Source organism: Eptesicus fuscus, chromosome 5 (assembly GCF_027574615.1).
Source record: "Eptesicus fuscus isolate TK198812 chromosome 5, DD_ASM_mEF_20220401, whole genome shotgun sequence".
NCBI classification, from domain to species: Eukaryota; Metazoa; Chordata; class Mammalia; order Chiroptera; family Vespertilionidae; genus Eptesicus; species Eptesicus fuscus.
The window spans coordinates 29,864,938-29,886,389 of NC_072477.1; the positions used below are offsets into that span (position 1 = coordinate 29,864,938).

At 61.1% G+C, this 21,452-nt stretch overlaps 1 protein-coding gene across 1 annotated transcript in view; it reads right to left on the bottom strand.

Annotated features, from left to right (window-relative positions):
• Positions 1 to 3,742: 3,742 nt before the first annotated feature.
• The window catches only part of PLEKHG3 (pleckstrin homology and RhoGEF domain containing G3), a 41,718-nt gene continuing 24,008 nt past the window's right edge, over positions 3,743 to 21,452 (bottom strand). Inside the window, exons 2-19 of the mRNA XM_028141588.2 lie at positions 19,205 to 19,591; positions 18,082 to 18,179; positions 16,434 to 16,503; positions 16,092 to 16,138; positions 15,834 to 15,984; positions 15,599 to 15,730; positions 15,179 to 15,361; positions 14,886 to 14,978; positions 14,615 to 14,701; positions 14,330 to 14,363; positions 13,889 to 13,987; positions 11,867 to 11,956; positions 11,384 to 11,422; positions 10,920 to 10,951; positions 10,002 to 10,376; positions 9,410 to 9,523; positions 5,928 to 7,371; positions 3,743 to 4,950 (exon numbers count right to left, since the gene is read on the bottom strand). Of these exons, the coding sequence (XP_027997389.2) occupies positions 4,247 to 4,950; positions 5,928 to 7,371; positions 9,410 to 9,523; positions 10,002 to 10,376; positions 10,920 to 10,951; positions 11,384 to 11,422; positions 11,867 to 11,956; positions 13,889 to 13,987; positions 14,330 to 14,363; positions 14,615 to 14,701; positions 14,886 to 14,978; positions 15,179 to 15,361; positions 15,599 to 15,730; positions 15,834 to 15,984; positions 16,092 to 16,138; positions 16,434 to 16,503; positions 18,082 to 18,179; positions 19,205 to 19,552 (4,140 nt within the window). The 5' untranslated portion in view covers positions 19,553 to 19,591 and the 3' untranslated portion in view covers positions 3,743 to 4,246. The remainder of the gene's footprint in view (positions 4,951 to 5,927; positions 7,372 to 9,409; positions 9,524 to 10,001; positions 10,377 to 10,919; positions 10,952 to 11,383; positions 11,423 to 11,866; positions 11,957 to 13,888; positions 13,988 to 14,329; positions 14,364 to 14,614; positions 14,702 to 14,885; positions 14,979 to 15,178; positions 15,362 to 15,598; positions 15,731 to 15,833; positions 15,985 to 16,091; positions 16,139 to 16,433; positions 16,504 to 18,081; positions 18,180 to 19,204; positions 19,592 to 21,452) is intronic.

Genomic DNA, 21,452 nt, shown 5'->3' on the forward strand with positions numbered 1-21,452 from the left:
CCGCCGAGGGGCGGAGCTGGCGGCAGCCCATTTCCCCTGGGGAGACCGTAAGACGGCTGCCGCTGCCGTTTCCATCACCCTCCCCACGGGAAGGAGCCGGATTCCTCCGGGGTGGGTGAGGCCAGGTAGAAACCCGGGGGATGGGCATCCGGCCTTCCCAGGAGCTCTTAGCACTTAGCCTGAGTCTTACAGGACAACTCTGCACACCTCGGGGATCAAGGCCACTATGTCAAGGTGAAGTTGACCTCAGTGGACAAGAACCATGGGAGGGAGGTTCTCCAGTGGAGCCTGACGTCCCTGGATCAGGTGGTCCCACCCTGTGGCCAGGGCCTTCATTTGGCCTCTGTACACTTAACCCTGCAGCCCTCTTTGTACCTCCAGGGAGCGTAGTACAGACCCCTCACTAGCCTCTTTCTACACCTGGGGAAACCGAGGCAGGAGGCAGTGAGGTAACTACACTCACCTGGCAATAAAGAAGGCTTCCGGTACATCGGAGGGCATGTCCTGCTCTGGGCAGAGAGCGCGTTCCTTGCTGAGAGCAGGTGGTGGCAAGTCTCCCTCCACGGCTTCCCGGGCCAGTCTTGAGGGCGCCCAGGGACAAGGGCCCCCCTCCCCTCCACATGTGCCAAAGTAGCACCTGGGTGAGGAATCTCCCAACAAGCAACCCCACAGTCCCAAGAAGGAAAGGGCCCCAAAGGAAGCACTAGGACCCAACCAACCAGATCCCCGGACGGTCAAGGGTAGCCAGCTGCATGCGACCCGCCCGTCTAGAGCCAGCTCCCACATCCTTCCACACCACACGGGCCCCAAGACCCCCCACCCACTGGACCGACAGTGCAGGCACCCAGCCTTGGGAGACGATGCCACATGGGGGCTAAGCCCCTGGTGCCCTGGCAAGGCAATTGTGGTGGTGTGGTGTTGTTTTTTGTCCTTACATTTTCTACTCTGCCGTGTTTTAACAGTATTCCCAAACTAGGTTGACACGGCTCCAGTCCACACCAGCATACCAGGCTTCCTCCCAGGGCAGTTTAGAGGAAGCTCCCTCTGGGCACGGTCGGGTGGTCCTCCTGCCCCTTCACCCCCTGGCCTCAACGGACTCTGGCTGAGGGGGGATGGTGATTCTTGGGCTTCCCTCCCCCACTAGCACCCATCACAGGAGGCCTGCCGGAGGCTCAGCTCCCATCCACACCACTTACTTCCCGCCTAGCGGAGGGCAACAAGGGTCCTGGAGGCTGGTCCTGGACCCCCTCCTCCCCTCAGTGGGAGGGGCAGAGAGCCAAAGGGCCACGTGGCTTGGTCCCTTGGACAAGCAAGCTCAGGGAGGACACAGCGGAGGAGGCAGCTACTGAGGACTTTGTAACCCCGTTGGGCACAGACCATGCAACCTGGGGCCAACTGGGCCTCGTCCTCTACCTGCTCAAACGTGCTTCCACCAAACAGAGGAAACCCATTTACTAGTTTTTCTAATAAATCAATAACGCTCCACCTCTCTCTCCATTTCTTACTTGGCAAGCCTTGCTTCCCTTTGCCCTGGGCCAAGGAGGGCTGGTTGAGCAAGCAAGGAAGGAGGCGGCCGTTTCCAAGCCAGACTCTCTGGCTTGTCCCTGAGTCTTACGGGCCAACTCCGCCAGCACCCACGTCCTGCCTCACCCCAGACCGATTCAAGCTCACTTGGCCATGCATCCGACCACCTGAGGGCCTGCTGCAGGCCTTTCCCCAGAGCTCAGGACAGAGGTTCTGGCTGGACATCAGAATCGCCATGCCTACGGTTCATCTCCACAGGGAGCTCATCTGCCCTGGGGGGGGGGGGGGAGGCGGGGAGCGGAGATGTAGGCATAGCCATTTTTTCAAAAGGCTCCACTGATGATTCTAATGGGCAGCCGGTGAGAACCACTGAGCTGGTCCAAGGTTTCCAGATGCTTGTGTAAGAATCTCCCAGGGAAAGTACTCACTACAACGTCCCAGGCCCCGCCCACTGAAGAGTCTGAGGCAGGGAGTTTGAGAAGCAGCGAATCATCCATCTCCTTCAATTTACAGATGAGGGAAAAGCAAGCGTTCAGGGGGCCCGGCTACGTGAACGGCAGGGCTAGGACCCATACCTGGGTCCCCTGACTCTCGCTCCATTAGGCTTGTGGGTACTCAATGTCATGACCCAAGGCTTGCCCCTCTCCTCAGTGACAGGAAGTGGCCACAGAACACGGCAGCGGGTAGAACATGGGCATCTCTGGCCTGTCGGCTCTGCCAGCCTCAGCTTCCTTTGACTTCAGCAGACTCTGCGCATCCACCTTTAGATTGAGTCTGTCCCCCGAGGTCAGAAGACTCATGAGGCCCTGAACCAGCAGACCTGTGGGGACCCTGAGGGCAGTTCTGCCACCTGGGCCCACAACCCCCTAGTCCCAGGCCCCAGACAGAAGGCACAGGGCGGAACAAGGCAGGTCCACCATGGACCAAGGGCAGAAAACCCAACTAGAAAGAGGGAGGCACTCTTAGCCTTTCTGAATCGAAGACACTTTGAGGACAGATGAAGACTAAGGATGCATCCCATAAAAATGCACCTGCACTCCTCTCCCAGAGTTCCAAGCCCCCGAAGACATTTCTAGGCTCCAGGTTCAGAATCCTCGCCTCCTAGGATGTCTCCTGGGAACGAGGGGAGAGAGGAAAGGCACCAGACACTGGGAACTTGTGCCGACTGGAAAAATGTTCCGTTCACTCCCCGCCCCCGCCCTCACTTCCTTTAGTCCAACTTTGGTCCTTGAGGAAAAGAGCTCAAGGCTGGCATGATACCCCTGCCCCCAACACAGGGTGCCAAGCTGTGGCTGGACAGAGAAGTCAGTGGGGGCAGAGCAGCCGAGAACAGGCCCTTCCCACACATCCCGCTGCCCCAGCCGCCCCCACGGGCACCTGGTGCCTGTGCCTCATGAGCATGGGCAGTGGATGAGGGAACGTAAAGCTACAACCCCACGCCCTGCCTCCCCTAACACCCCTGCCAGATCCACTCTCCCACCCCAGCCAGGCCCCGTAAGTCACCCCCACGTCCCACCTCCCCTCAGACACCCCCGCCAGATCCACTCTCCCACCCCAGCCAGGCCCCGAAAGTCACCCCCACGTCCCACCTCCCCTCAGACACCCCTGCCACATCCACTCTCCCACCCCAGCCAGGCCCCATAAGTCACCCCCACGTCCCACCTCCCACCTCCCACCTCCCCTAAGACACCCCTGGCCAGATCCACTCTCCCACCCCAGCCAGGCCCCAAAAGTCACCCCCACGTCCCACCTCCCCTCAGACACCCCCGCCAGATCCACTCTCCCATCCTAGCCAGGCCCCGAAAGTCACCCCCACGTCCCACCTCCCCTAAGACACCCCCGCCAGATCCACTCTCCCACCCCAGCCAGGCCCCGAAAGTCACCCCCACCTCCCACCTCCCACCTCCCCTAAGACACCCCTGGCCAGATCCACTCTCCCACCCCAGCCAGGCCCCGTAAGTCACCCCCACGTCCCACCTCCCACCTCCCCTAAGACACCTCTGGCCAGATCCACTCTCCCACCCCAGCCAGGCCCCGAAAGTCACCCCCACTTCCCACCTCCCACCTCCCCTCAGACACCCCCGCCAGATCCACTCTCCCACCCCAGCCAGGCCCCGAAAGTCACCCCCACGTCCCACCTCCCACCTCCCCTAAGACACCCCTGGCCAGATCCACTCTCCCACCCCAGCCAGGCCCAGTCAAGAGGCCACACAGGTGGGTTGGTCAGCAGTGGTTATTGCACCATTGGCAAATAATGAAATGTGTATACATTAGCGACATCCACAGGGTCAGCAAGACAACCCACAAAAGTACCTGAACCGAGTCCGTTACATTCTTCGTGGGCGGGGAACCAACAACAGAGAAAACACGCACTCACACAAACACACCACAGAAGGGAAAGCAATAAATTACGGACCTCGTTCCCGCCCGGATGCTAAGGAAAGGCCCAGCTACAGGGCAGAGCCTCCCCAGCCACCTTCGCCCGCCTCCTCCGTCTGGCAGTGGCCAGCCGATGCCGGGGGCCTGCGCAGGGCGTGCTCTCCCAGGGAAGAGGGGAGCTTAAATATCTGGCTTCTTATCAGAGAGAACTATACACAAGGGAAGCGGCCACACTGGCGGAGTACACCAGCGCAGTCTTCCCGGGGCGGCGGCCTTTCGGAGGGCCCGGGGTGAGACTCCAGCAAGGAGCCATCCCCCAGCTCCTCCCTCCCCGACTCAAGAGTCAACCCACAGAGTTCAAGGCCTGGAATTTCTCCCTCAGGTTTCTCACTCGGCCTTGCTGGCTCGGGTCCACTGGGTCCCTGGGACCCTCTTCCTTCGGCCAGTTCTCTGCAGCCGCCTGCAGATCCTGGCCCTGCCCCCCCACGGCTGCTGGTGAGCTGGGTCCTGCATTGGGGCCGGGCAGGGGCCCCTTCTCCATGACGATCACCCGCCGGTTGTCCTCCAGGGCGAGGTCTGCGGTGACGTGCAGGGCCTCCTCTCCGTCCGGCCAGCTGTCGGGCAGCCCCCCGGGAGGCTGGGGCTGGGCGGCCTCCGGGCCCACCCGGCCCCTCTTGGCCCTCAGGCTGCGGCAGCGGCCCAGCCTGCCCGACGGCGCTGGCTCCACCATGTTGGGCACCGAGCAGCTCCGGCTGACGGGCAGGCCTCGGGGCCGGCCGCCCTTGGCCTGGGCCGCCTCGTCCTGGGAGGCGTACTTGGAGCAGAGCTCGCGGACGTCGGGCCAGTTGAAAGTCTCAGTGTCCAAGGGGCTGAGGGGGCTTCGGCTGGAGGGCCGGGCGCCCGGGGAAGTGGTCCTCGAGGCGGCAGCAGGGGGGCTGAAGGAGAAGCGCCGCGGCGACATCTCCCCGGCAGAGCAAGGCCTGGGCGGGCCGTGCTCCTGGGCCAGCAGCGGCTCCTGGTCGAGGGACAGCACCGGCCTCCTCCTGCCTGTGAGGGGAGAGAGGTGCGTGAACCCTGGCCGAGGGGGCGCACGTGCAGCCTCTGAACTGCCTTCAGCACACCCTGGGCAAGGCTGGCCGGCGGGGCTTTGGGGTGATGATGCAAGAGAAGTCTCATTTACCATGCGCAGCCCCTTTATCAAAGGAAACAGGAAGAATACAGCAAAGGCAGCGGACAAGGGATCAGGGGTCAAAGGAAGAAAGATGAGAGCTCCTGCTCTCCTGGAAAAGGAGCAGGGGGGGCATGGCCACATTTCCTCCAGAGGCCCTGCTCCACGGGAAGGCTGGGGGGGCAGAGGAAGGGCTGGGGGAGGGCAGAGGAAGGGCTGGGGGGGGCAGAGGAAGGGCAGGGGAAGGGCTGGGGGAGGGCAGAGGAAGGGCTGGGGGGCAGGGGAAGGGCGGGGGGGGGCAGGGGAAGGGCTGGGGGGCAGGGGAAGGTCTGCGGGGGACAGAGGAAGGGCTGGGGGGACAGAGGAAGGGCTGGGGGGGAGGGCAGCAGAAGGGCTGGGGGGGCAGAGGAAGGGCTGGGGGGACAGAGGAAGGGCGGGGGAGGGCAGAGGAAGGGCGGGGGGGGGGACAGAGGAAGGGCTGGGGGGCAGAGGAAGGGCTGGGGGGGACAGAGGAAGGGCTGGGGGGGCAGAGGAAGAGCTGGGGGGGCAGAGGAAGGGCTGGGGGGGACAGAGGAAGGGCTGGGGGAGGGCAGAGGAAGGGCTGGGGGGGCAGGGGAAGGGCTGGGGGGAGAGGAAGGGCTGGGGGGTGGGCAGAGGAAGGGCTCCCCCATGGTAGCACGCAGGCCTCGGGACGGTAGACCAGGTGCCAGGGCTCCCCCCGGCCCTCGGTGTGAGGTCCAGCCCTCTCTTTGGTAGAGGTCCTTTAGGGGTCACTTTCCCCCAAAAGCCAAGTGGCTCTTAAAATGCTCTTCTGCCCCACCCTTGTAGGAGGGGTCCACCTCCAACCCCCTCATACCTTTGCCACCCGATGGCCTTCCTGCCTCCTCCTGCAGGTGGGGGGTGGTGGGTGCTGCGTCTTCCCACGGCAGTGGTGGCCTGGCCGTCGCCATTTTGCTCTTAATGCGGAGGCTGTACTGGCGGGCCAGCTGGTAGACCTTGTTCTTGACCCTCTCGCTCAGGTGGCCGTCCATCATGTGGGAGAGCTGCACTATGCAGGGGTGCAGCGGGGCCGCCAGCTCTCCCTGGGAGCCGCTGCTCAGCTCCTTCACCAGCTCCTTCAGCTCCCGGGCCAGGTGGGCCGGGCTGGGCCGCCCGGTGGGGGAGGCGCTCTCCGGGGAGGCAGTGACCGACTCTTCGGTGATGGCTCCCAGCTCGTGCTCCTCCAGGATGAAGAGCGGCTCGTGCAGGTCAAAGCCATTGGCCTGGCGTTGGCCCGGCCCCTTCTGAGGACTCCCCCCGGAAGACTCCATCCCCTCCCAGATCTTCACAATTTCCGAAGACGGGCGGAACTCGGCGTCTGTGATAGGAGCTGGGTCCCCAGCACCTGCACCCGCCGGGCCTGGTCCTGGGAGGTCAAACAGGACCCAGGAAGCCGGCCTGGAGCCCGCCTGTCTCTTGTGCCCCAACGGGGCCACCGGCTCCGGGTCCTGCTTGGGAAGGTTGTTGAACCTGGAGACCGAGTTTCTCACCAGGCCTTTGGGGATGTAGGAGAGGCTCTCCCGGCGCCGGACGCTAAAGCCCGCGTCATGGTGCTCTGCGTTCTCGTAGTAGCTCTTGATTTTGTCCAGCAGCAGCCGGTCCCGGGTGGAGAGCATGGACTCCTTCTTCTTGCAGGAGGACCTGTCGGTCTCCGCTGAGCAGCCTGGGCCTGGGGGCTCCGTCCCATTGACAGAAGGGCCACTCTCTGTGGCCACCCCCACACTGAGGTCCACTTCGGGGGGGAGCTGAGCGCTGAGGGCGTCTGCGGTGCTGCCACAGCGGGCCACGGCCTTCTCGCTGCCCTCCAGGCTGAGCACACTGCTGCTCCGGCTGGTCAGCCTCGGGGTCGCGAAGCCAGCGGACTTGCCGTCCTCCAGGGCCAGGCTGCTCCGCCGGGAGAAGCTGCTGACGAACCGCTCGGCAATGACACTGGCCTGGTCCAGCACCGAGGGCGGCAGGAGGCTCTCGGGCTCCTGGGCAGCCCCCGTTTCCTCCTCCTCCTCTTCCTCCTCCTCTTCTTCTACCTCCTCCTCCTCCTCCTCCTCCTCGCTGCTCAAGGCCTTCATGTCCTCGGTGCTCTCGGCCACTACGAAGTCCACCACGTCACTCGGGTGGCCCAGCCCCAGCGGCTCCTGATGGGCATCAAGCTGTGTCTCCAGGACTTCCGGAGACTCTGTGTCCGAGGGCAGCTCCTCGGCGCTGGGACCCTCCTCGGCAGCAAACACCTCCTGCTCTGCCCCAGGCTCGGGGTCCGGCTCCACCTGGGACAGCACCGAGAGCTCACATGAGACACGGGGATGAGGGGATAGTGCGACCTGCTCAAAGCCTAGTGACGGGGGCTGCGGGTTTAGGACTGAAGGGGCAACAGGTCCTGAGGGAGAGGCACGTGGGGCTGTCCTTAGTGACCCTGTGGCTGGGGTGCTGGGCCCCTGTCCTCAAAGCCAAGGAAAAGTCCAGGAGTACAGATGGGGAAAGCGGTGAGCCTCTGTGCAGCCTGCCTGGGAGCAGCCTGACCGATGGAGCCAGCACGCGCTGCCCAATGAAGCAGCTCCCTGAGCCCTGGAGCTCCCCACACGGAGTTGTTCTGGGTGCAAACCCAGGCCTGAGCAACACGAGAGGCCACTCCTACTTCCCTGAGGGGCCAGGGCCTCTGGTGCAGCTCAGGGTCCAGCGGGCAGCAGGGCCACATGCCGGAATCCTGCCAGAGGGCAAGACGGGAATGTGGCTCCTGTGGATGACTCTACATATGCCCAGCGGGAAAGGAAGGAAGCAAATTTGATAAAACCTTGTAGGTCATCGGAACCACAAAACTGGCTAGAACAGGCGGCTTTCCAGTGAGTCTGTAGGGAGACGTTAAGAGCAAGCACTCTGTAGTCTGAGAAATTGATCCGGTCCAGAATCTGCAGAGCAGAGCCTGAGACCTAGGCCCGCACTGTCCAGCGAGAGTAGCCACCAGCCCCTCGTGCCTTCAAGCACCTGCAATGTGGCCGATCCAAACTGAAAACAGCTATAAAGGTGAAATACACCCCAAGACTGCCAAAACTTCATACAAAGAAAACATAAAGCATCTCAATAGCTTTTTATATTGATTACATATTGAAATGATCAATAGTTTGGACATGCTAGATTAAATAATTTTTGTAAATTGATTTTAGAAAGAGAGGAAGAGGGAAAGAGAGGAAGAGTGGGAGGGAGAGAGAGAGAGAGAGAGAGAGAGAGAGAGAGAGAGGGAGAGAGGGAGAGAGGGAGAGAAGGAGAGAGAGGGAGAGGGAGAGAGAAACACAATTGAGCTACCCGGCCAGGGCAGTTAAATGATTTTTTAATGTGATTACTAGATCACTTAAAATTACACATGTGGCCCTGGCCAGTGTGGCTCAGTGGTTGAGCATTGTCCCGTGCACCAAAAAGTTGCCAGTTCAATTCCCAATCTGGGCACATGCCCGGGTTGGGTTGCGGGTTCAGTCGCTGGTCAGGGTCTGTAAGGGAGGCAGCCAAACTGATGTTTCTCTCTCTCTCTCTCTCTCTCCTCTCTCTCTCTCTCTCCCTCGCTCGCTATAAAATCAATAAAAACATATTTTTAAAAAATAATAAAATGACATGTGTGGCTAGCATCGTATTATCAGTGGATAGGACCACTCTAGGCTCTCATCCAATGTCATCCAGGTGAGGCCCACCCCGGGGTCTAGGCCTCATGAACAAATTTTTATAACTTAGGGGAAGCTAAGGACTCCATTCTAGACAACCCCCAGACGGCATGGGGTGGCGGGAAAGAGCGTGGGCTTCTGAGTCACAGACCCCCGCCTGGTCTCAGCGTGGCCCCGCCATGCCAGGCACATCACCCAACCTTCCTTAGCTGTCGCAGGGGACAGACAGAGGAAATAAACATCCGACATGTAGCAGGAACCTACCGAGTGGACGTCAATATGCTACCCTGTCGCCCAGGTGGGCACAGGTATGATTTAAATGTCTGGGCCCCTGGCAGGGGCGGGGCCGTATGCCCTACACAAGGAGGCCTGGCCAAGGGGATCCAAAATCTGGTCACTTCTACTGACTGTGCCGCTGGGCAGGGGACCACATCTGCCCGAAGGCACGGGCACCTTTTCTGATTCATGGGAAGGGGCAGTCTGCTCACCAAGCCCGGCACCCACAGGCCAGACAGGCTTCCTGAAGGGGCGGGAGTCCTGTCCCCATGGGCCCTACGGGAGAGCCCATGCCTGAAAGCCCCGCCTGCAGACCCGGAGCTCAGGTCTGGCTCCAGACACCTCTGCACCAGCCCCCTCCCGCCTGCCGGCCACTCACCTCAGGAAAGGAAGAAATGGACTCGAAGCTCATGCGCTTCTCAGCACGGGTGGGAGACCGGCCGCTGGGCCGCCTGCAGCTCTTGGGGCCTTCAGACTCCCTACGCCCCTTCCCCTGCAGCAAGAGGGCAGTCGTCAGGTCCCGGGACAACTGGGAGCCGGTCCCTTCTGCATCCCAACTCGGCAGCACCGCCTGAGCCTAGGGGGCTGGGCTTTGCTGAGAGCCAGCCCTGGACCAGAGCCACTCCGGAGTCAACGTGAACTGGTCCCTGCCAGGCATGCGGCCTCCGCAAAGCCCAACCCTCCTGACCCTTCCAGCCCCGCCGTGTGCTGCCTTCTCCCCTTCCCCACCCCCGCCCCGTTAGTCATGCGCGTTGGGTGGTATGCTAGTCCACGCCCAGGCCTGGAACAGTGCATGCCAGGGGCTCACCAGGGCGTGACAGTGAGTGAGGGGTTAAGAAGTGCTGATGGCAGAAGTCAAGGAACAAGGACAGAGGGGTGGAGAGGGCAGGGGAGAGGACTCTAGGATGGGCACGGGCTTGCACATGCCAGGGAACATGCAAGGAGGAGGGGAGATCAAAGAGACACCTCACCATAGCACCCCGGGAGAAAAGTAAAGCGTTGGCCCGATAGTGCCAGCAGTGGAGGGCGGCCAGCAGGGAGCTGGCAAAGTCGGCTACCTGCTCCGCCACTGCCAGGCTCTCCTCCTCCTCCTCCTCCTCCTCTTCCTCTGAGCCTGGGGGCTCTGGCCCAGACCCCTTGCTGCTGCCTTCATGCCCTGCCAGGTCCTCCAGAGTGACCTGAAACGCCTGCTCCTCCTCCTCGTCCTCCTCCACCACCTCCTCCTCCTCCTCCTCCTCCTGCTCCTGCTCCTGCTCCTCCCGGGCAGCCCCTTCAGGCTCCGGCTGCAGGCCCCGAGTACGGGAGGGCTGCCCACAGTCCAGGAGAGCGCCAGCGCTGCCCGCATGCTGTTCAGAGCAAAGACCCCTCGTGACCAGCCCTGGGCAACACCCCTCCTCCTGCCAGTGGCTGGGGGTGAGGAGGCTTCATACATAAACCCACATCTAGGTACCAACCACTGGTCTCCACTGGAGCCCAGAGAGGACCAGAGGGGGAGAGGGGGTGGGGTGGGGTGGGGTGGGGAGATGGGGGAGGGGCAGGTTTCTCATGGTAGGAAGCTGGGACCTGGGAAAGCTAGGAATGGGGCCTGGTTAGGAACTCAAGACCCAGAGAGGCCTGCCTGCCCGAGAGAGAGGAAAGAATGAGAGAGGATCCAGGCTGGGCTGGCCACCACCAGGGTGTCTTTCCGGGAAAGGGTACAGAAGGGTCCCTGGGGCACGGGCCATGGCTCATTCAGTTCTGTGACCCTCATGACAGAGCCTGGTGCATAGGAGGTGCTTGATAGGTATTTGTCAAATGAATGGAGACGATGAGAGCTGAAGGGGCCAGGGGCTGACCTGGGCAGTCCCACCCCTCTCGACCCAGCCAGGCCCCTCTGCCCACAGCCTTACCTTCATTCCTGCTGCTCTGGCCGCTCTGGTTGCTGCCACCACCACAGAGTCCCAGCACATGGCGAGGGGAGGGAGAGGGGATGGGTGGACAGGAGAAAGAGCCTCTTTATGGAGCCAGAGGCCGAGTAGACCTCTCTGGGGCTCCTATTCCCCAAACCCTCACCTTCCAAAGGAATGACTGACAGAACGGAGCGGGGGTGGGGTGGGGTGGGGGTGCAGAGCAGTGCAGGTCTGTGAGGGTCACTTGCTCCTGCTGTTACCCGAGGACAGTGAAAGGAATGGGGGGCGGGGGAGCTCAACCCCCCTCCACAGAGGGCAACAGGCAAACGGCCCACTTCCAGGGAGGAACAGAGACAGAGTCCCCTCTAAACTGTCCTCAACACCCCCACCGAGATGGTTACCCACGTCACCTTCCTGCCCCCACCCTACAGCTCACCTGAATGGCTCCTCACCCCCACACTCACCTTTCTCACTGAGCTGCCTGAGCAGGTGCTTGGTTGGCTCTGCAGAGGAAAGCGGACGGGCAGTCAGCGCAGCCTGGGAACAGCTGTGCCTGCCCGGCTCCCAAGCCACAGCGCCACCAGCCCATCACCAGCTCAAAGTCCACTCGGGCTTGCTCCCAACCCCCAGCCCTAGGGCCTAAAGGAGGCGGCCCTCGCACCTGTCCCTGAGGGAGGCAGGGCCACTCCCATCAGCCCTGGGGCCTCCGCTGTGACCGCCAGCCCCCAAGCGCAGCACTGCCCCAACCCCCTGAATTAGCACCGCTTACCCAAGGAGCCACCGCCCCGCACCGCCCCTTCAGACCAACGAGGCATCTCTCTAGCCATCTCTCTGGAGGTCCATGGCTCCACTCAAGCCCCACCTTCCCCGCAATGAGCACACCAGCACCTTAGCCGCAGCCCAGGCCACGCCCTCTCCTAGCACCCACTGGAAAGCAGAGGTCGCACCCGACTTTCTACGGCCCGTAAGGCCTGGCATCGTGAAGCCTCGCTGCTGGCTGGGGAGTGCTGCCCGGCTGTGCAGGGGCTGACCGGGCTCTGGGGACAGGATACAAAACACATGCATTAGGCTGGTGGGTCACCACCTTGTACGCCAGCCTTTCTGGGGACACACCTGAGACAGGCAGGCACCAGGGACCTCCCTAGAGAGCCTGGGCCGGAGCCCACACTGCCCTTGCCCAGCTGGCATTGCATGAGAGGCCCGCAATACACTTACAACCAGAAGGAAAGTCTGCTGAGATGCGTGTGTGCAGGTGCACACACAATCTGCACGATACCAGTCAACGTCCAATTGTTTTCATCAAACACTCACCCTTTTCCCGTTAGAGCTTATCATCAAGAATATTTAATAAGTGACCAACAATGGCAGTAGCACCTTACTTATCCATCAACGTTATTTATCTGCCCATCTCAGCTCCCTGGAAGGAGGAAGCAGGAAGGGCCCAGCAGCAGGCGGAGCAGCTGGCCGAGAGCAGGCCCCCACCCCCCGTCCTCCCTGCTCAGCTACGGCCTGGCCGGCTCCACACACTCCTCACAAGTTCAACAGACTGATTTCTAACAGACGGAAGGGGGAGAAGGGATACTGCAGGCAAGCACCCTAAGACAGATGAGAGCAAACACTCGTCAGTGTCAAGATGGACACAACAGAGGCTGTCTCTATGGCAACCACGGCCTCTTTCCCGCCTCCCGCGGGAGAAGTTCAACTCTGGCCAGCATCCTCTATGTTAAAGGGTCCAGAGTACGAAGCATGTTTTTAGAAAGATGTCTCTTTCGTAATGGTGAAATCGAAAGCCCCAAACCAAGCACACAAACGATACCCAGCTCTTTTCGAGTTTCCAAGCGCAACTCTCAGCCACGTGGAAACTTGGGCTCTAAAACGGCTCATCCCGCTGCCCTGACAGCTGCAGTGTGGATGCGACAGGTAGACTTACGACGGCCACCACCACGGTCACTCACCGAACACGTCCCTGTGCCAGAGCTTCCAATGCAAAGCTGTGGCAGGTTACGGGGGAGTGCTAGAGCGACAGGAAGGGGATTACAGAGGGAAGGTGCGGAAACAGAGAGGGCCAGAGCCTGACGAAGTTAACGGCGCCAATGTGGGTCTTGCAACATATGGACACGTGGCACCACCAAACTCTGCCACCACAACAGGTTTGCCTAGGGTTCCAGGTCCACTGGGAGCAATACCAAGCAAAAGGAAACCACAACAGCTTTCCGAGGTCACGCGGTTCACGCACCAATCCACAGTTATTCAAGGGACTCGTGGGCCATGGCCAGTCAAAGCCCAATGCACTGTGGAGATCCAAGCCAGGACACTGCTCCCAGTCACACCCGAGTCTCTCTCTCCAGGGGCCTCTCACCACGTGAATAGGTTTGGCAGTGCCGACAGAAGCCGATCGGTCCCTCGGCCTCACACGGAAGGGCGAGTGAAAGCTGACGTGGAAAACACCGGGAGAGCTAAGGATCAAAGCGAGGTCTTCTCCTTCTCAATAGACGATTCACTCCAGAAACTCCAAGTACACAGCAGCGAGCCCCGTCACGGAAAACCCAGGAGAGGAAGACGGAACTTTCCCCCGAGACCCAAAGCAAATATTTCCCGTCTGGATTCGATGCCACTTGAAGTCGGACTTGTTTTCCCCACGCCCTGCCTCTGCTCCTCCGCAGCTGGGCTGGGGCCCACCCGTGATGCCGCGCGCTACTCCCGGCCGACTCCCCGGAGCGGTGAAGGGGAGGTTCCCGTGGCCGGGGAGCGAAGAAGGCTGCCAAGGCCTGAGCGACCAGCATGCCTAGGGCCTTGGAAAAGGTGGGCTGCCCAAAGGTTCCCCGGGGGAGGGCAGCACAGAGAGAGGACGCTCAGCACACACACACCCCCGCCACCCTTCCCAGGATTTCTGGAGGTGAGAGCCAGCCCCAAAGGCTGCTGCAATCGGTCCCGTGAAGGTGCCTCTGCCCACACAGCCCTCCCCTTACCAGACTGCCGGCGGCCCTGGCGCACGTGGGTGGACACCTTATCCTGGGAGGACCAGGCCTTCTTCAGGCGCTCTGGGCTGTAGCGGTACCGGTTGGGATCTGCACCCGGAAGAGACAATCAGGCCTCTGGGACACTATCAGCCTTGGCCTAGACTCTGACCGTACCCGACCACCCTCTGCTGCCACCCCACTCCAGGGGCCAGAAGCCTCCAGAGCTCCCCCCGTCGCATCTTCCATCCACTTCCACCCGGCGCATCGGCACGGAGTCCGCCCGTCCGTGGTGCCGTGTGCCTCGGCTCACAGGAGACCCCGGGCCCCGACAAAAGGAGCCGTCGGCCCTCCCCGCCCCCTGGAATCTGGGTCAGGCCAAGCTTCCCCGGGACACAGCCTGACCGAGGAAGGCGTGCCGTTGGGGACAGAGCAGCAGAAAGGGTCACTCACAATAGGAATCCATTTCCAAGATTGCTTCCTTGGCCTGGAGAGGAGAAACCCACCTGGTTATGACCCTGCCACGTGCCGTGCATCCCCCGCCGCACGCCCCCACTTGGTGAGCGAGGACCCCCCACGGTGCTCTGTGAGGCCCCGGGCATCCGCTGAACTGACCCCCGCTGCTCAGTGGAGCCAGTGTCCAGAGGGTGGGCCCTTATGAACCCCACAGCTGGCTCTGGAGGACACCCGCTCCCCGCACCCCCTCAGGAGCTGGGGGTGGGCGCCCCGGGAGCGCACCTTCTGGGGGATGGTGGTGTGGTGGTTCTCCAGGATGAGCCTCTTGATGTGGTGAGTCCAGTTCCGCTTCTCCTGCACGGTTTTGGCCTGGGAGGAGGCGAGAGAGGGAGCCAGGGGTCATCACGGGCCCAACGGCACACGACGTGGGCGTGCTCCAGCCGAGCAGGGGGAGGTGGAAAGAGGGCCTCTGCTCGGGCCTGAGAGATGCCCACAAGGACCCCTGCAGCTAAGCGAGCGGAGAAGTCGGGCCCGCCCCCGGCCCGCCCCTCACCTGGATGCTGTACTGCTGCTTGCTGTGCTTGTAGTGGGTGACGGTGAAGCACAGGGAGTCTCTGGTGCTTTCGATCAGCATCAGGGAGGAGCACTGGGGAGGAGGGGGAGGGCAGTCAAGGACGAGGCAGGGGAAAGGGGAGCTGACCTGGGGCCCCCGTCCCTCGAGATCCGCGGGGGAGGGAGGGTCATGGCAGCAGGATGGAGCTGCGTCCACACTGACTCGGGGCCGATGAAGAGGGTGCAGACCGTGAGGAGGAAAGGGGACAGAGGGGGCGGTGGCAGCCTGGTTACCGGGATGTGACCCTTGTAGACAAAGTGGTCGCCCCGCTTCTTGGTGATGAGCAGCGCTTTGTCGAAGAGGAAGAAGGTCTTCTCGTTCCGCACGCGGTGCAGGCGGAACGTGCCCTCCAGGACCAGCTCCCCGTAGATGGTCAGGTCGGGCCCCTTCCAGTTGATGAGCAGCGACTGAATCTCCTGCAGCCCAGGAGCCCCCACCCCAAGGGTCAGGCTTCTCGTGACCTTCCTGGGGACCCCAGGGGACCCCCAAGAAGCTCCTGAAAACCCAACCAGCTCCTGGGTCCCCTAGAGGAGCCTGCCCCACACGGGACACCACCCCTCAGCTCACCCCAGCAGGGCGGCCCCACGCCCCCCGACCCCACCCCCCACCCCCGACCGCCCTTGCATGCTCCCGCAGTCACCAGCCCGGAGCACCTGGAGCCGGACCGCGTGCTCATGCCTCCTCTTCATGTCGTTGATGTACCAGGCCACGCAGGTCATGGTGTCAATGGCGTCCTCCACCACCTCGAAGCCGTCCTCTTCTTCGTCAAAGTGTTTGGCAATTTCCTGCGCGGGACACAGGGGCTTAGGCAGCCCACAGACTCAAGGGTCCTGCCCCTCCCGCCCCCCCCCCCCCCCCAGCCGCCCCGCACTCAGGGCCCTGGGTTACCTGGAGCAGCAGGTGGTACTTGAGGATGCGCTGGACTGGCTTCAGCAGGTAGGAGCCCAAGGGCAGCGAGTGCTGCAGCAGCGCCTGCCGGTCCCGGAAGAACTTGGCCTGCTGCTTGTCCCGCATGCACTCCGTCAGGGCGGCCACTGAGCTGGAGTGGGGAAGGGGCGGTCACCACCGGGGAAGGCCTGGATGGGAGGTGGGGTGCCCCAGACTCGCCAAATGGGTCAGCCACCCCTCTCCACCCCAGTGACTCACTTGGGGTAGTTGTTGCAATACTGGGTGTAGATATCAAACTCTTGACTCTACGGAGAAACCAAAAAGAGTGACTTCAGGGAAACTCCCATTGGACTGTAAACCCAGGTGTGCCCAAGACCTGCCCCTGGCCCCAGAGCAACTCGGCAGACCCATCTTTGAACCCATCTGCCTGGGACATGCCATCCACCAGCGACCCTTGGCTCCACCCAAGAACACCCTCCCCATTCCAGACAGGACACCTGGCACTTCCCCTGGAGAGGGCCACCCAAGAAGGTGGGAGTCCCTGTCCCACTGAGCCCCCAGCAGAAGAGGACAAGAGGCAAGCACCCCCGCCCTTCTTACCCTTTCCACAAAGCAGCTGGCCACAGCCACAGGGTCGCTATTGCAGTTGTCCAGGTCTCGGAGTAGCTGGCTGGGTGGGGGAGAGTGGCCATCAGACCCCGGACCACTCGCAGCCTCCACATCCACCAACACACCATGCCCCTCCCCAGCCTCCTGCCCGGACACATAGCCAGCCCGGAGCCATGCCGGAGTCAGGGCTTCCACCCTCAAAGTGAGCCCTGCCCGGGGCAGCAACCAAGAAAGCATCCAGCAACACTGCAACGATGGGGAGCAAGGGACACCCACATGCTCAGCAGGAGGAAGAAGGCACAACAGTACCCACCTCGGGAGAGGACACGGCTCCTCTGCAGGCAGGAGGAGTCAAACACACAAAAGCAGAGATTAAAGGAGAAGGAAGAGAGGGGGGACTCGTAAAAGAACCGAGGCCCCCAGTTCAAAAGGAGAGAGACAGGGGGAGTCCCAGCACCCCTTGTTCTATAGGAAACCCTAGAGAGGGTGCTTCCCCTGCCCCTTCCCCCTGGGCTCACCCCTCTTCCCAAAACCCCACAATCCCGCCCAGGTCTCCCTCCCAGACTTCTCCAGCTGGCACAGCAGGGAGTCTCCCTGCCCATCTTACAGGGCCTGGGGTAAGGTGCCTCCTGAACTGCCAACACTGTCCCCCCAAGCTCTGCTCCTCCTGACCAGTGCCCTTCCCCTGGGGCATCTGGGGCCCAGGCGGCACACTCTGGATCCTCAAGGAGCCCACTGCCCTGAAGCAGCCCTCACCGGGCCTTGTTCAGCCTCCCACCCCGTCCTGCCTGACCTGTGCATTCCCCTAAAGCAGGGGTGGGGAACCTTTTTTCTGCCCAGGACCTTTTGGATATTTATAACATCATCTGTGGGTCATACAAATTTATCAACTTTAAAATTAGCCTGCTATGCCCTGGCTGGTGTGGCTCAGTGGATAGAGCGTGGGCCTTCGGACTGAAGGGTCCCAGGTTCGATTCTGGTCGAGGGCACATGCCCGGGTTGCGGGCTCCATCCCCAGTAGGGGGCGTGCAGGAGGCAGCCGATCAATGATTCTCATCGTTGATGTTTCTCTCTCTCTCCCCTTCTCCCTTCCTCTCTGAAATCAATAAAAACATATTAAAATAAATAAATAAAATTAGCCTGCTATCCCTGGTCAAACATTTAGTTAACTCACCCCTAATGCCTTGGCAGGGCCAGACCAAATGATCTCTCGGGCCTTATACAGACCAGAGGCCGGACGTTCCCCACCCCTGCAAAGGGTCAGATCGCCTCTAGGGAGCCCTGACTTCCCATGGGGTACGAAGATGGAGAAGAAACTAAGAGATGTGCACGTGGGAGACAAAAATGAGAGGGACAAAGGGGCCACAGAGAGCTAGAGGGGAGCGTATCAGGGCAAGGGTCTAGCAGTCCCGAGGGGGCGTGGCCCAGGCGGAACCCAACCAGCACAAGGCCCCAGGGCACGTGGTCCCACAGGAGCTACTATACTTCTGTATAGGGATGGACCATCCTCCCCCATCCTCAGAGGTCAGCCCTGGGCCCACACGCCACTGCCCACAACACCCAGGACATCCAGGATGCCTCTCTAGGCCCGAGATGGGCCTCCCAGGCAGAACCAGGTGACCGTCGGACCCACTCATACCTGTTCAGTGCATAGATGCTTTCTATGTTCCCAAAGAGGGCGCTGACTTGTTCTGGCTGCAGCAGCCCGGGGGTGTCGATGATCTTCAGGAGGTAGTCCTGCACGGAGAGAGGCATCAGAGCCCAGCCCCTCCCGGCCCAATCCCGACCCCCAGCCACACCTCATGCCCGTGCCCCATTTTACAGCCGCAGCGCGGTTTCACAGACATCACCGACTACACTAGGTGGGATGGTTCCACCCAAAAGTTAATATCCACATGGAACTTCAGAATGTGAACCTATCTGGAAACGGGGTTCTTGCAGATGCAACTAGTTAAGGATCTCAAGATGGTATCCCTCTGGATTTAGGGTGGGTCCTAAGTCCAATGACTAGTGTCCTTATAAGAGAGAACCAAAGAGGCGGAGGAGAAGGCAACGTGGAGACAGAGACCGAGATGGCGGCGATGCAGCTACAGGCCAAGGCAGGAGGAAGGCCGGCAACCACCAGGAGCAGGAAGGAGCGTCTCCCTCAGAGCCGCCGGAAGGAACTCCCCTACCAACATCTTGGTTTCTAACGTCTGGCCTCCCGCACTGAGTCAGAAGCAATGGCTGCGTCTTAAGCCGCCGGGTCCGTGGTCATTTGTTACAGCAGCCGTGGGAAACCGACACGCCTCCCCACGCAGGCGGCTCCCGCAGCGGCAGCCACCTCCTCCTGTGCGCCCGGCACAGTGTGAACACCCCACCTGCACAGGTGCATCGATCTTCATCTGCCAAACGAGGGACCCCCGGGGCTACCCCAGTGCCTGAGACCCCACAGCTAGGGAACCACAGAGCAGGGATCCAGGAGCAGACAGGCGGGGTCCAGAGTCAGTCTCCACTGAGCACAGGAGTCCCTTCCGTCCTGGTCAAGGGCGCCTACTCCCTGGGGACCCACAGCAAGTTCTGCTGGCGCAGCCACTGGTCTGACCCAGAGTCACACGGCAGTGTGAGCCGTCAGCAGCTTCCCCACCTGTCCAGGGGAAGCAGACCTCCAGGATAAACGTGTCACGGGGAGAACTGTCCTTCCGGGTGGCGGTAGGTTTACGCGCCAGAGCTGGGCTGCAAGGCCAGCCCGAGCGGAGGAGGCGGGCGCCCCCTCTCCTTACCTCCACGATGCTGCGCAGGTCCTGCACGTACATGCGCTCCGTCTCCACGATCTCCCGCACCACCCGGCCCAAGTAGCTGAGCTTGTGCGCAGGCGCCGCGGCTGCCCGGCTGTTGAACGGGGACAGGGGTCCCTTCTTGTTGGGCCGGCTGCTGGAGTTGTTGTTGCTGTTGGGGGGGTGCCTGCCACGCGGGGAGCCTGCCCCGTTCTTGGTGAAGGCCTCAGGGCCGCTGGGCTCCTCCATGGCGCCTCGGCTGTCCCGGGAGGAGCCTGACGAGGACGCGGTGGAGGTCAGGCTCACGGGCCGCTCCTGGCTGCCGTCCTGGTGGAGGGAGGTAGAGACCGGCATCCTGGCATCGCTGCCTGGCGAGGGCACTCCGGGGAGATTCTGGGCAGGACAGACAAAGTGTCAAACTCCGAGTCCTCAGAGAAACAGAAAGTAGCAGGGGGGCTGCCGGGGTGGGAGGGGGCGGGCGGGGCAGTGGTTGTCTAATGGATACAGAGTTTCCGTTTTGCAAGATAATAAAAAGTCCTGTGGGTGGATTGGAGGTGATGGACGCACACGACAATATGAAAGGACTTCATGCCACTTAAAAATGGTTAAAACGCAAAAATTACCTTACCTTATGAACAGTTTTAACCACAATTTTAAAAACAGCAACTAGCCCTAGCCAGATAGAGCGTAGGACTGCGGACTGAAGGGTCCCGGGTTCGATTCCAGTCAAGGGCACATGCCCAGGTTGCGGGCTTGATCCCCAGTAGGGGGTGTGCAGGAGGCAGCCGATCAATGATTTCCTCTCATCACTGATGTTTCTTTGTTTCTTTCTCTCTCTCTCTCTCCCTCTCTCTCTCTCTCTCTCTCTCTCTCTCTCTCTCCCCCTTCCTCTCTGAAATCAATAAAAACGTTTAAAAAAAAAAAAAAAAAAAAAACACCAGCAATTTGGAATCTCCAGGAAGTCCCTTCCCCCAGATCCTATGAGCATCTACAAGGATGCCCAATAACATTCCCTCCCGACTCCAACAGCTCCACCTCCACCCTTCCAGGGTAGAAGACAGGTGGACCACACCCGGACAACAAGGGCTCGGAAACCCCAGGAGAGCAAAGACGACAGCTCGGCCAGGGCCATGGCGGGGGTGTGTGTGCCTTCTGAGGGAATCCCAAGCACCTAGCCTCTCGGGGCCTCAGCTCCTCACCATCTGCCCAAGTGTTGTGTCCTCCAGGCTCTGAGCACCTGGCACAGGGCAAGGGCTCCATAAACTGTCAAAACAGTGATGCTAACGGTAGCTGTCAAAATGCACTTCCCAAGTGCCCACCTGTCAGGGCCTGTGCTGGGGTCACCGGACAAAGGCAGGCAAAGACCTGGCTCTTAAAAGCTACGAGGACATGCACGCCAGAGGGTACCGGTCTCCCCGAGGTTCCAAAATCTCTGGGGCACCAGTGACTGCACCATGAACCTGGAAACTTCCGGATACTGACAGAGAAGGCAGAGGAGATGGCACCAAGGCTGAGCCCACATGACCCCTGACCCCATGCCCAGAACCTGGTACAAGCCCCTGACTCACCTGGCTCCCAGGGACAGGAAATTCCCCAGGGCTGAGCCACCGGTGAGTCTCCCTACACTCCCCCAGCTCAGCTCAGCTCAGCCAGAGCAGCACCGCCAGCAGGAAGCTGCTCCCAGATGAGGCAAACACAGCCTCGGGTGTGGACTTTATTCCCTGAGCAGGTGGTGGTGGACTCACAGGTAGGCCTGCCCGAAGCAGCAAATCAGGGGAGGGGCTGTGGCCTTGGAGAAGGACAGACACTCCACCTCCACCCCAGAGGACCAGCGCTCACCAACACCCCTTCCAGGAAGTACACCTGATTGCGGTTTCCGCAGGAAAAGGTTCCAGAGCATCCCTTCCGCCCCTAGTTCTAGGTCTCAGAAGCTACCAGATCACAGACTACAGCTGTGAGGAGAAGGATCTAGAAGATGCCATCACTCCGATAATATGACTTTGCCCCCTGGTTTTCTGTGCCTCTGCCCCATCCTATGCCAACACCCCAGGCTCTGGCTTTTGTGAATGTTCTCTATGCTTGGACATTATTTCCTCCCCACCCATCCCATGACATACTTACTGGCCCCAACCAGCGTCCCTTATATCCAACCCTCAGGGTCAGAGCAGAAGCCACCACCGCCTGCCCCTAGAAACCGCCCCAGAAGGCAAACCTGGGGCACCTTCTGCATAAGCCTTCAGCACCCAGAGTTACA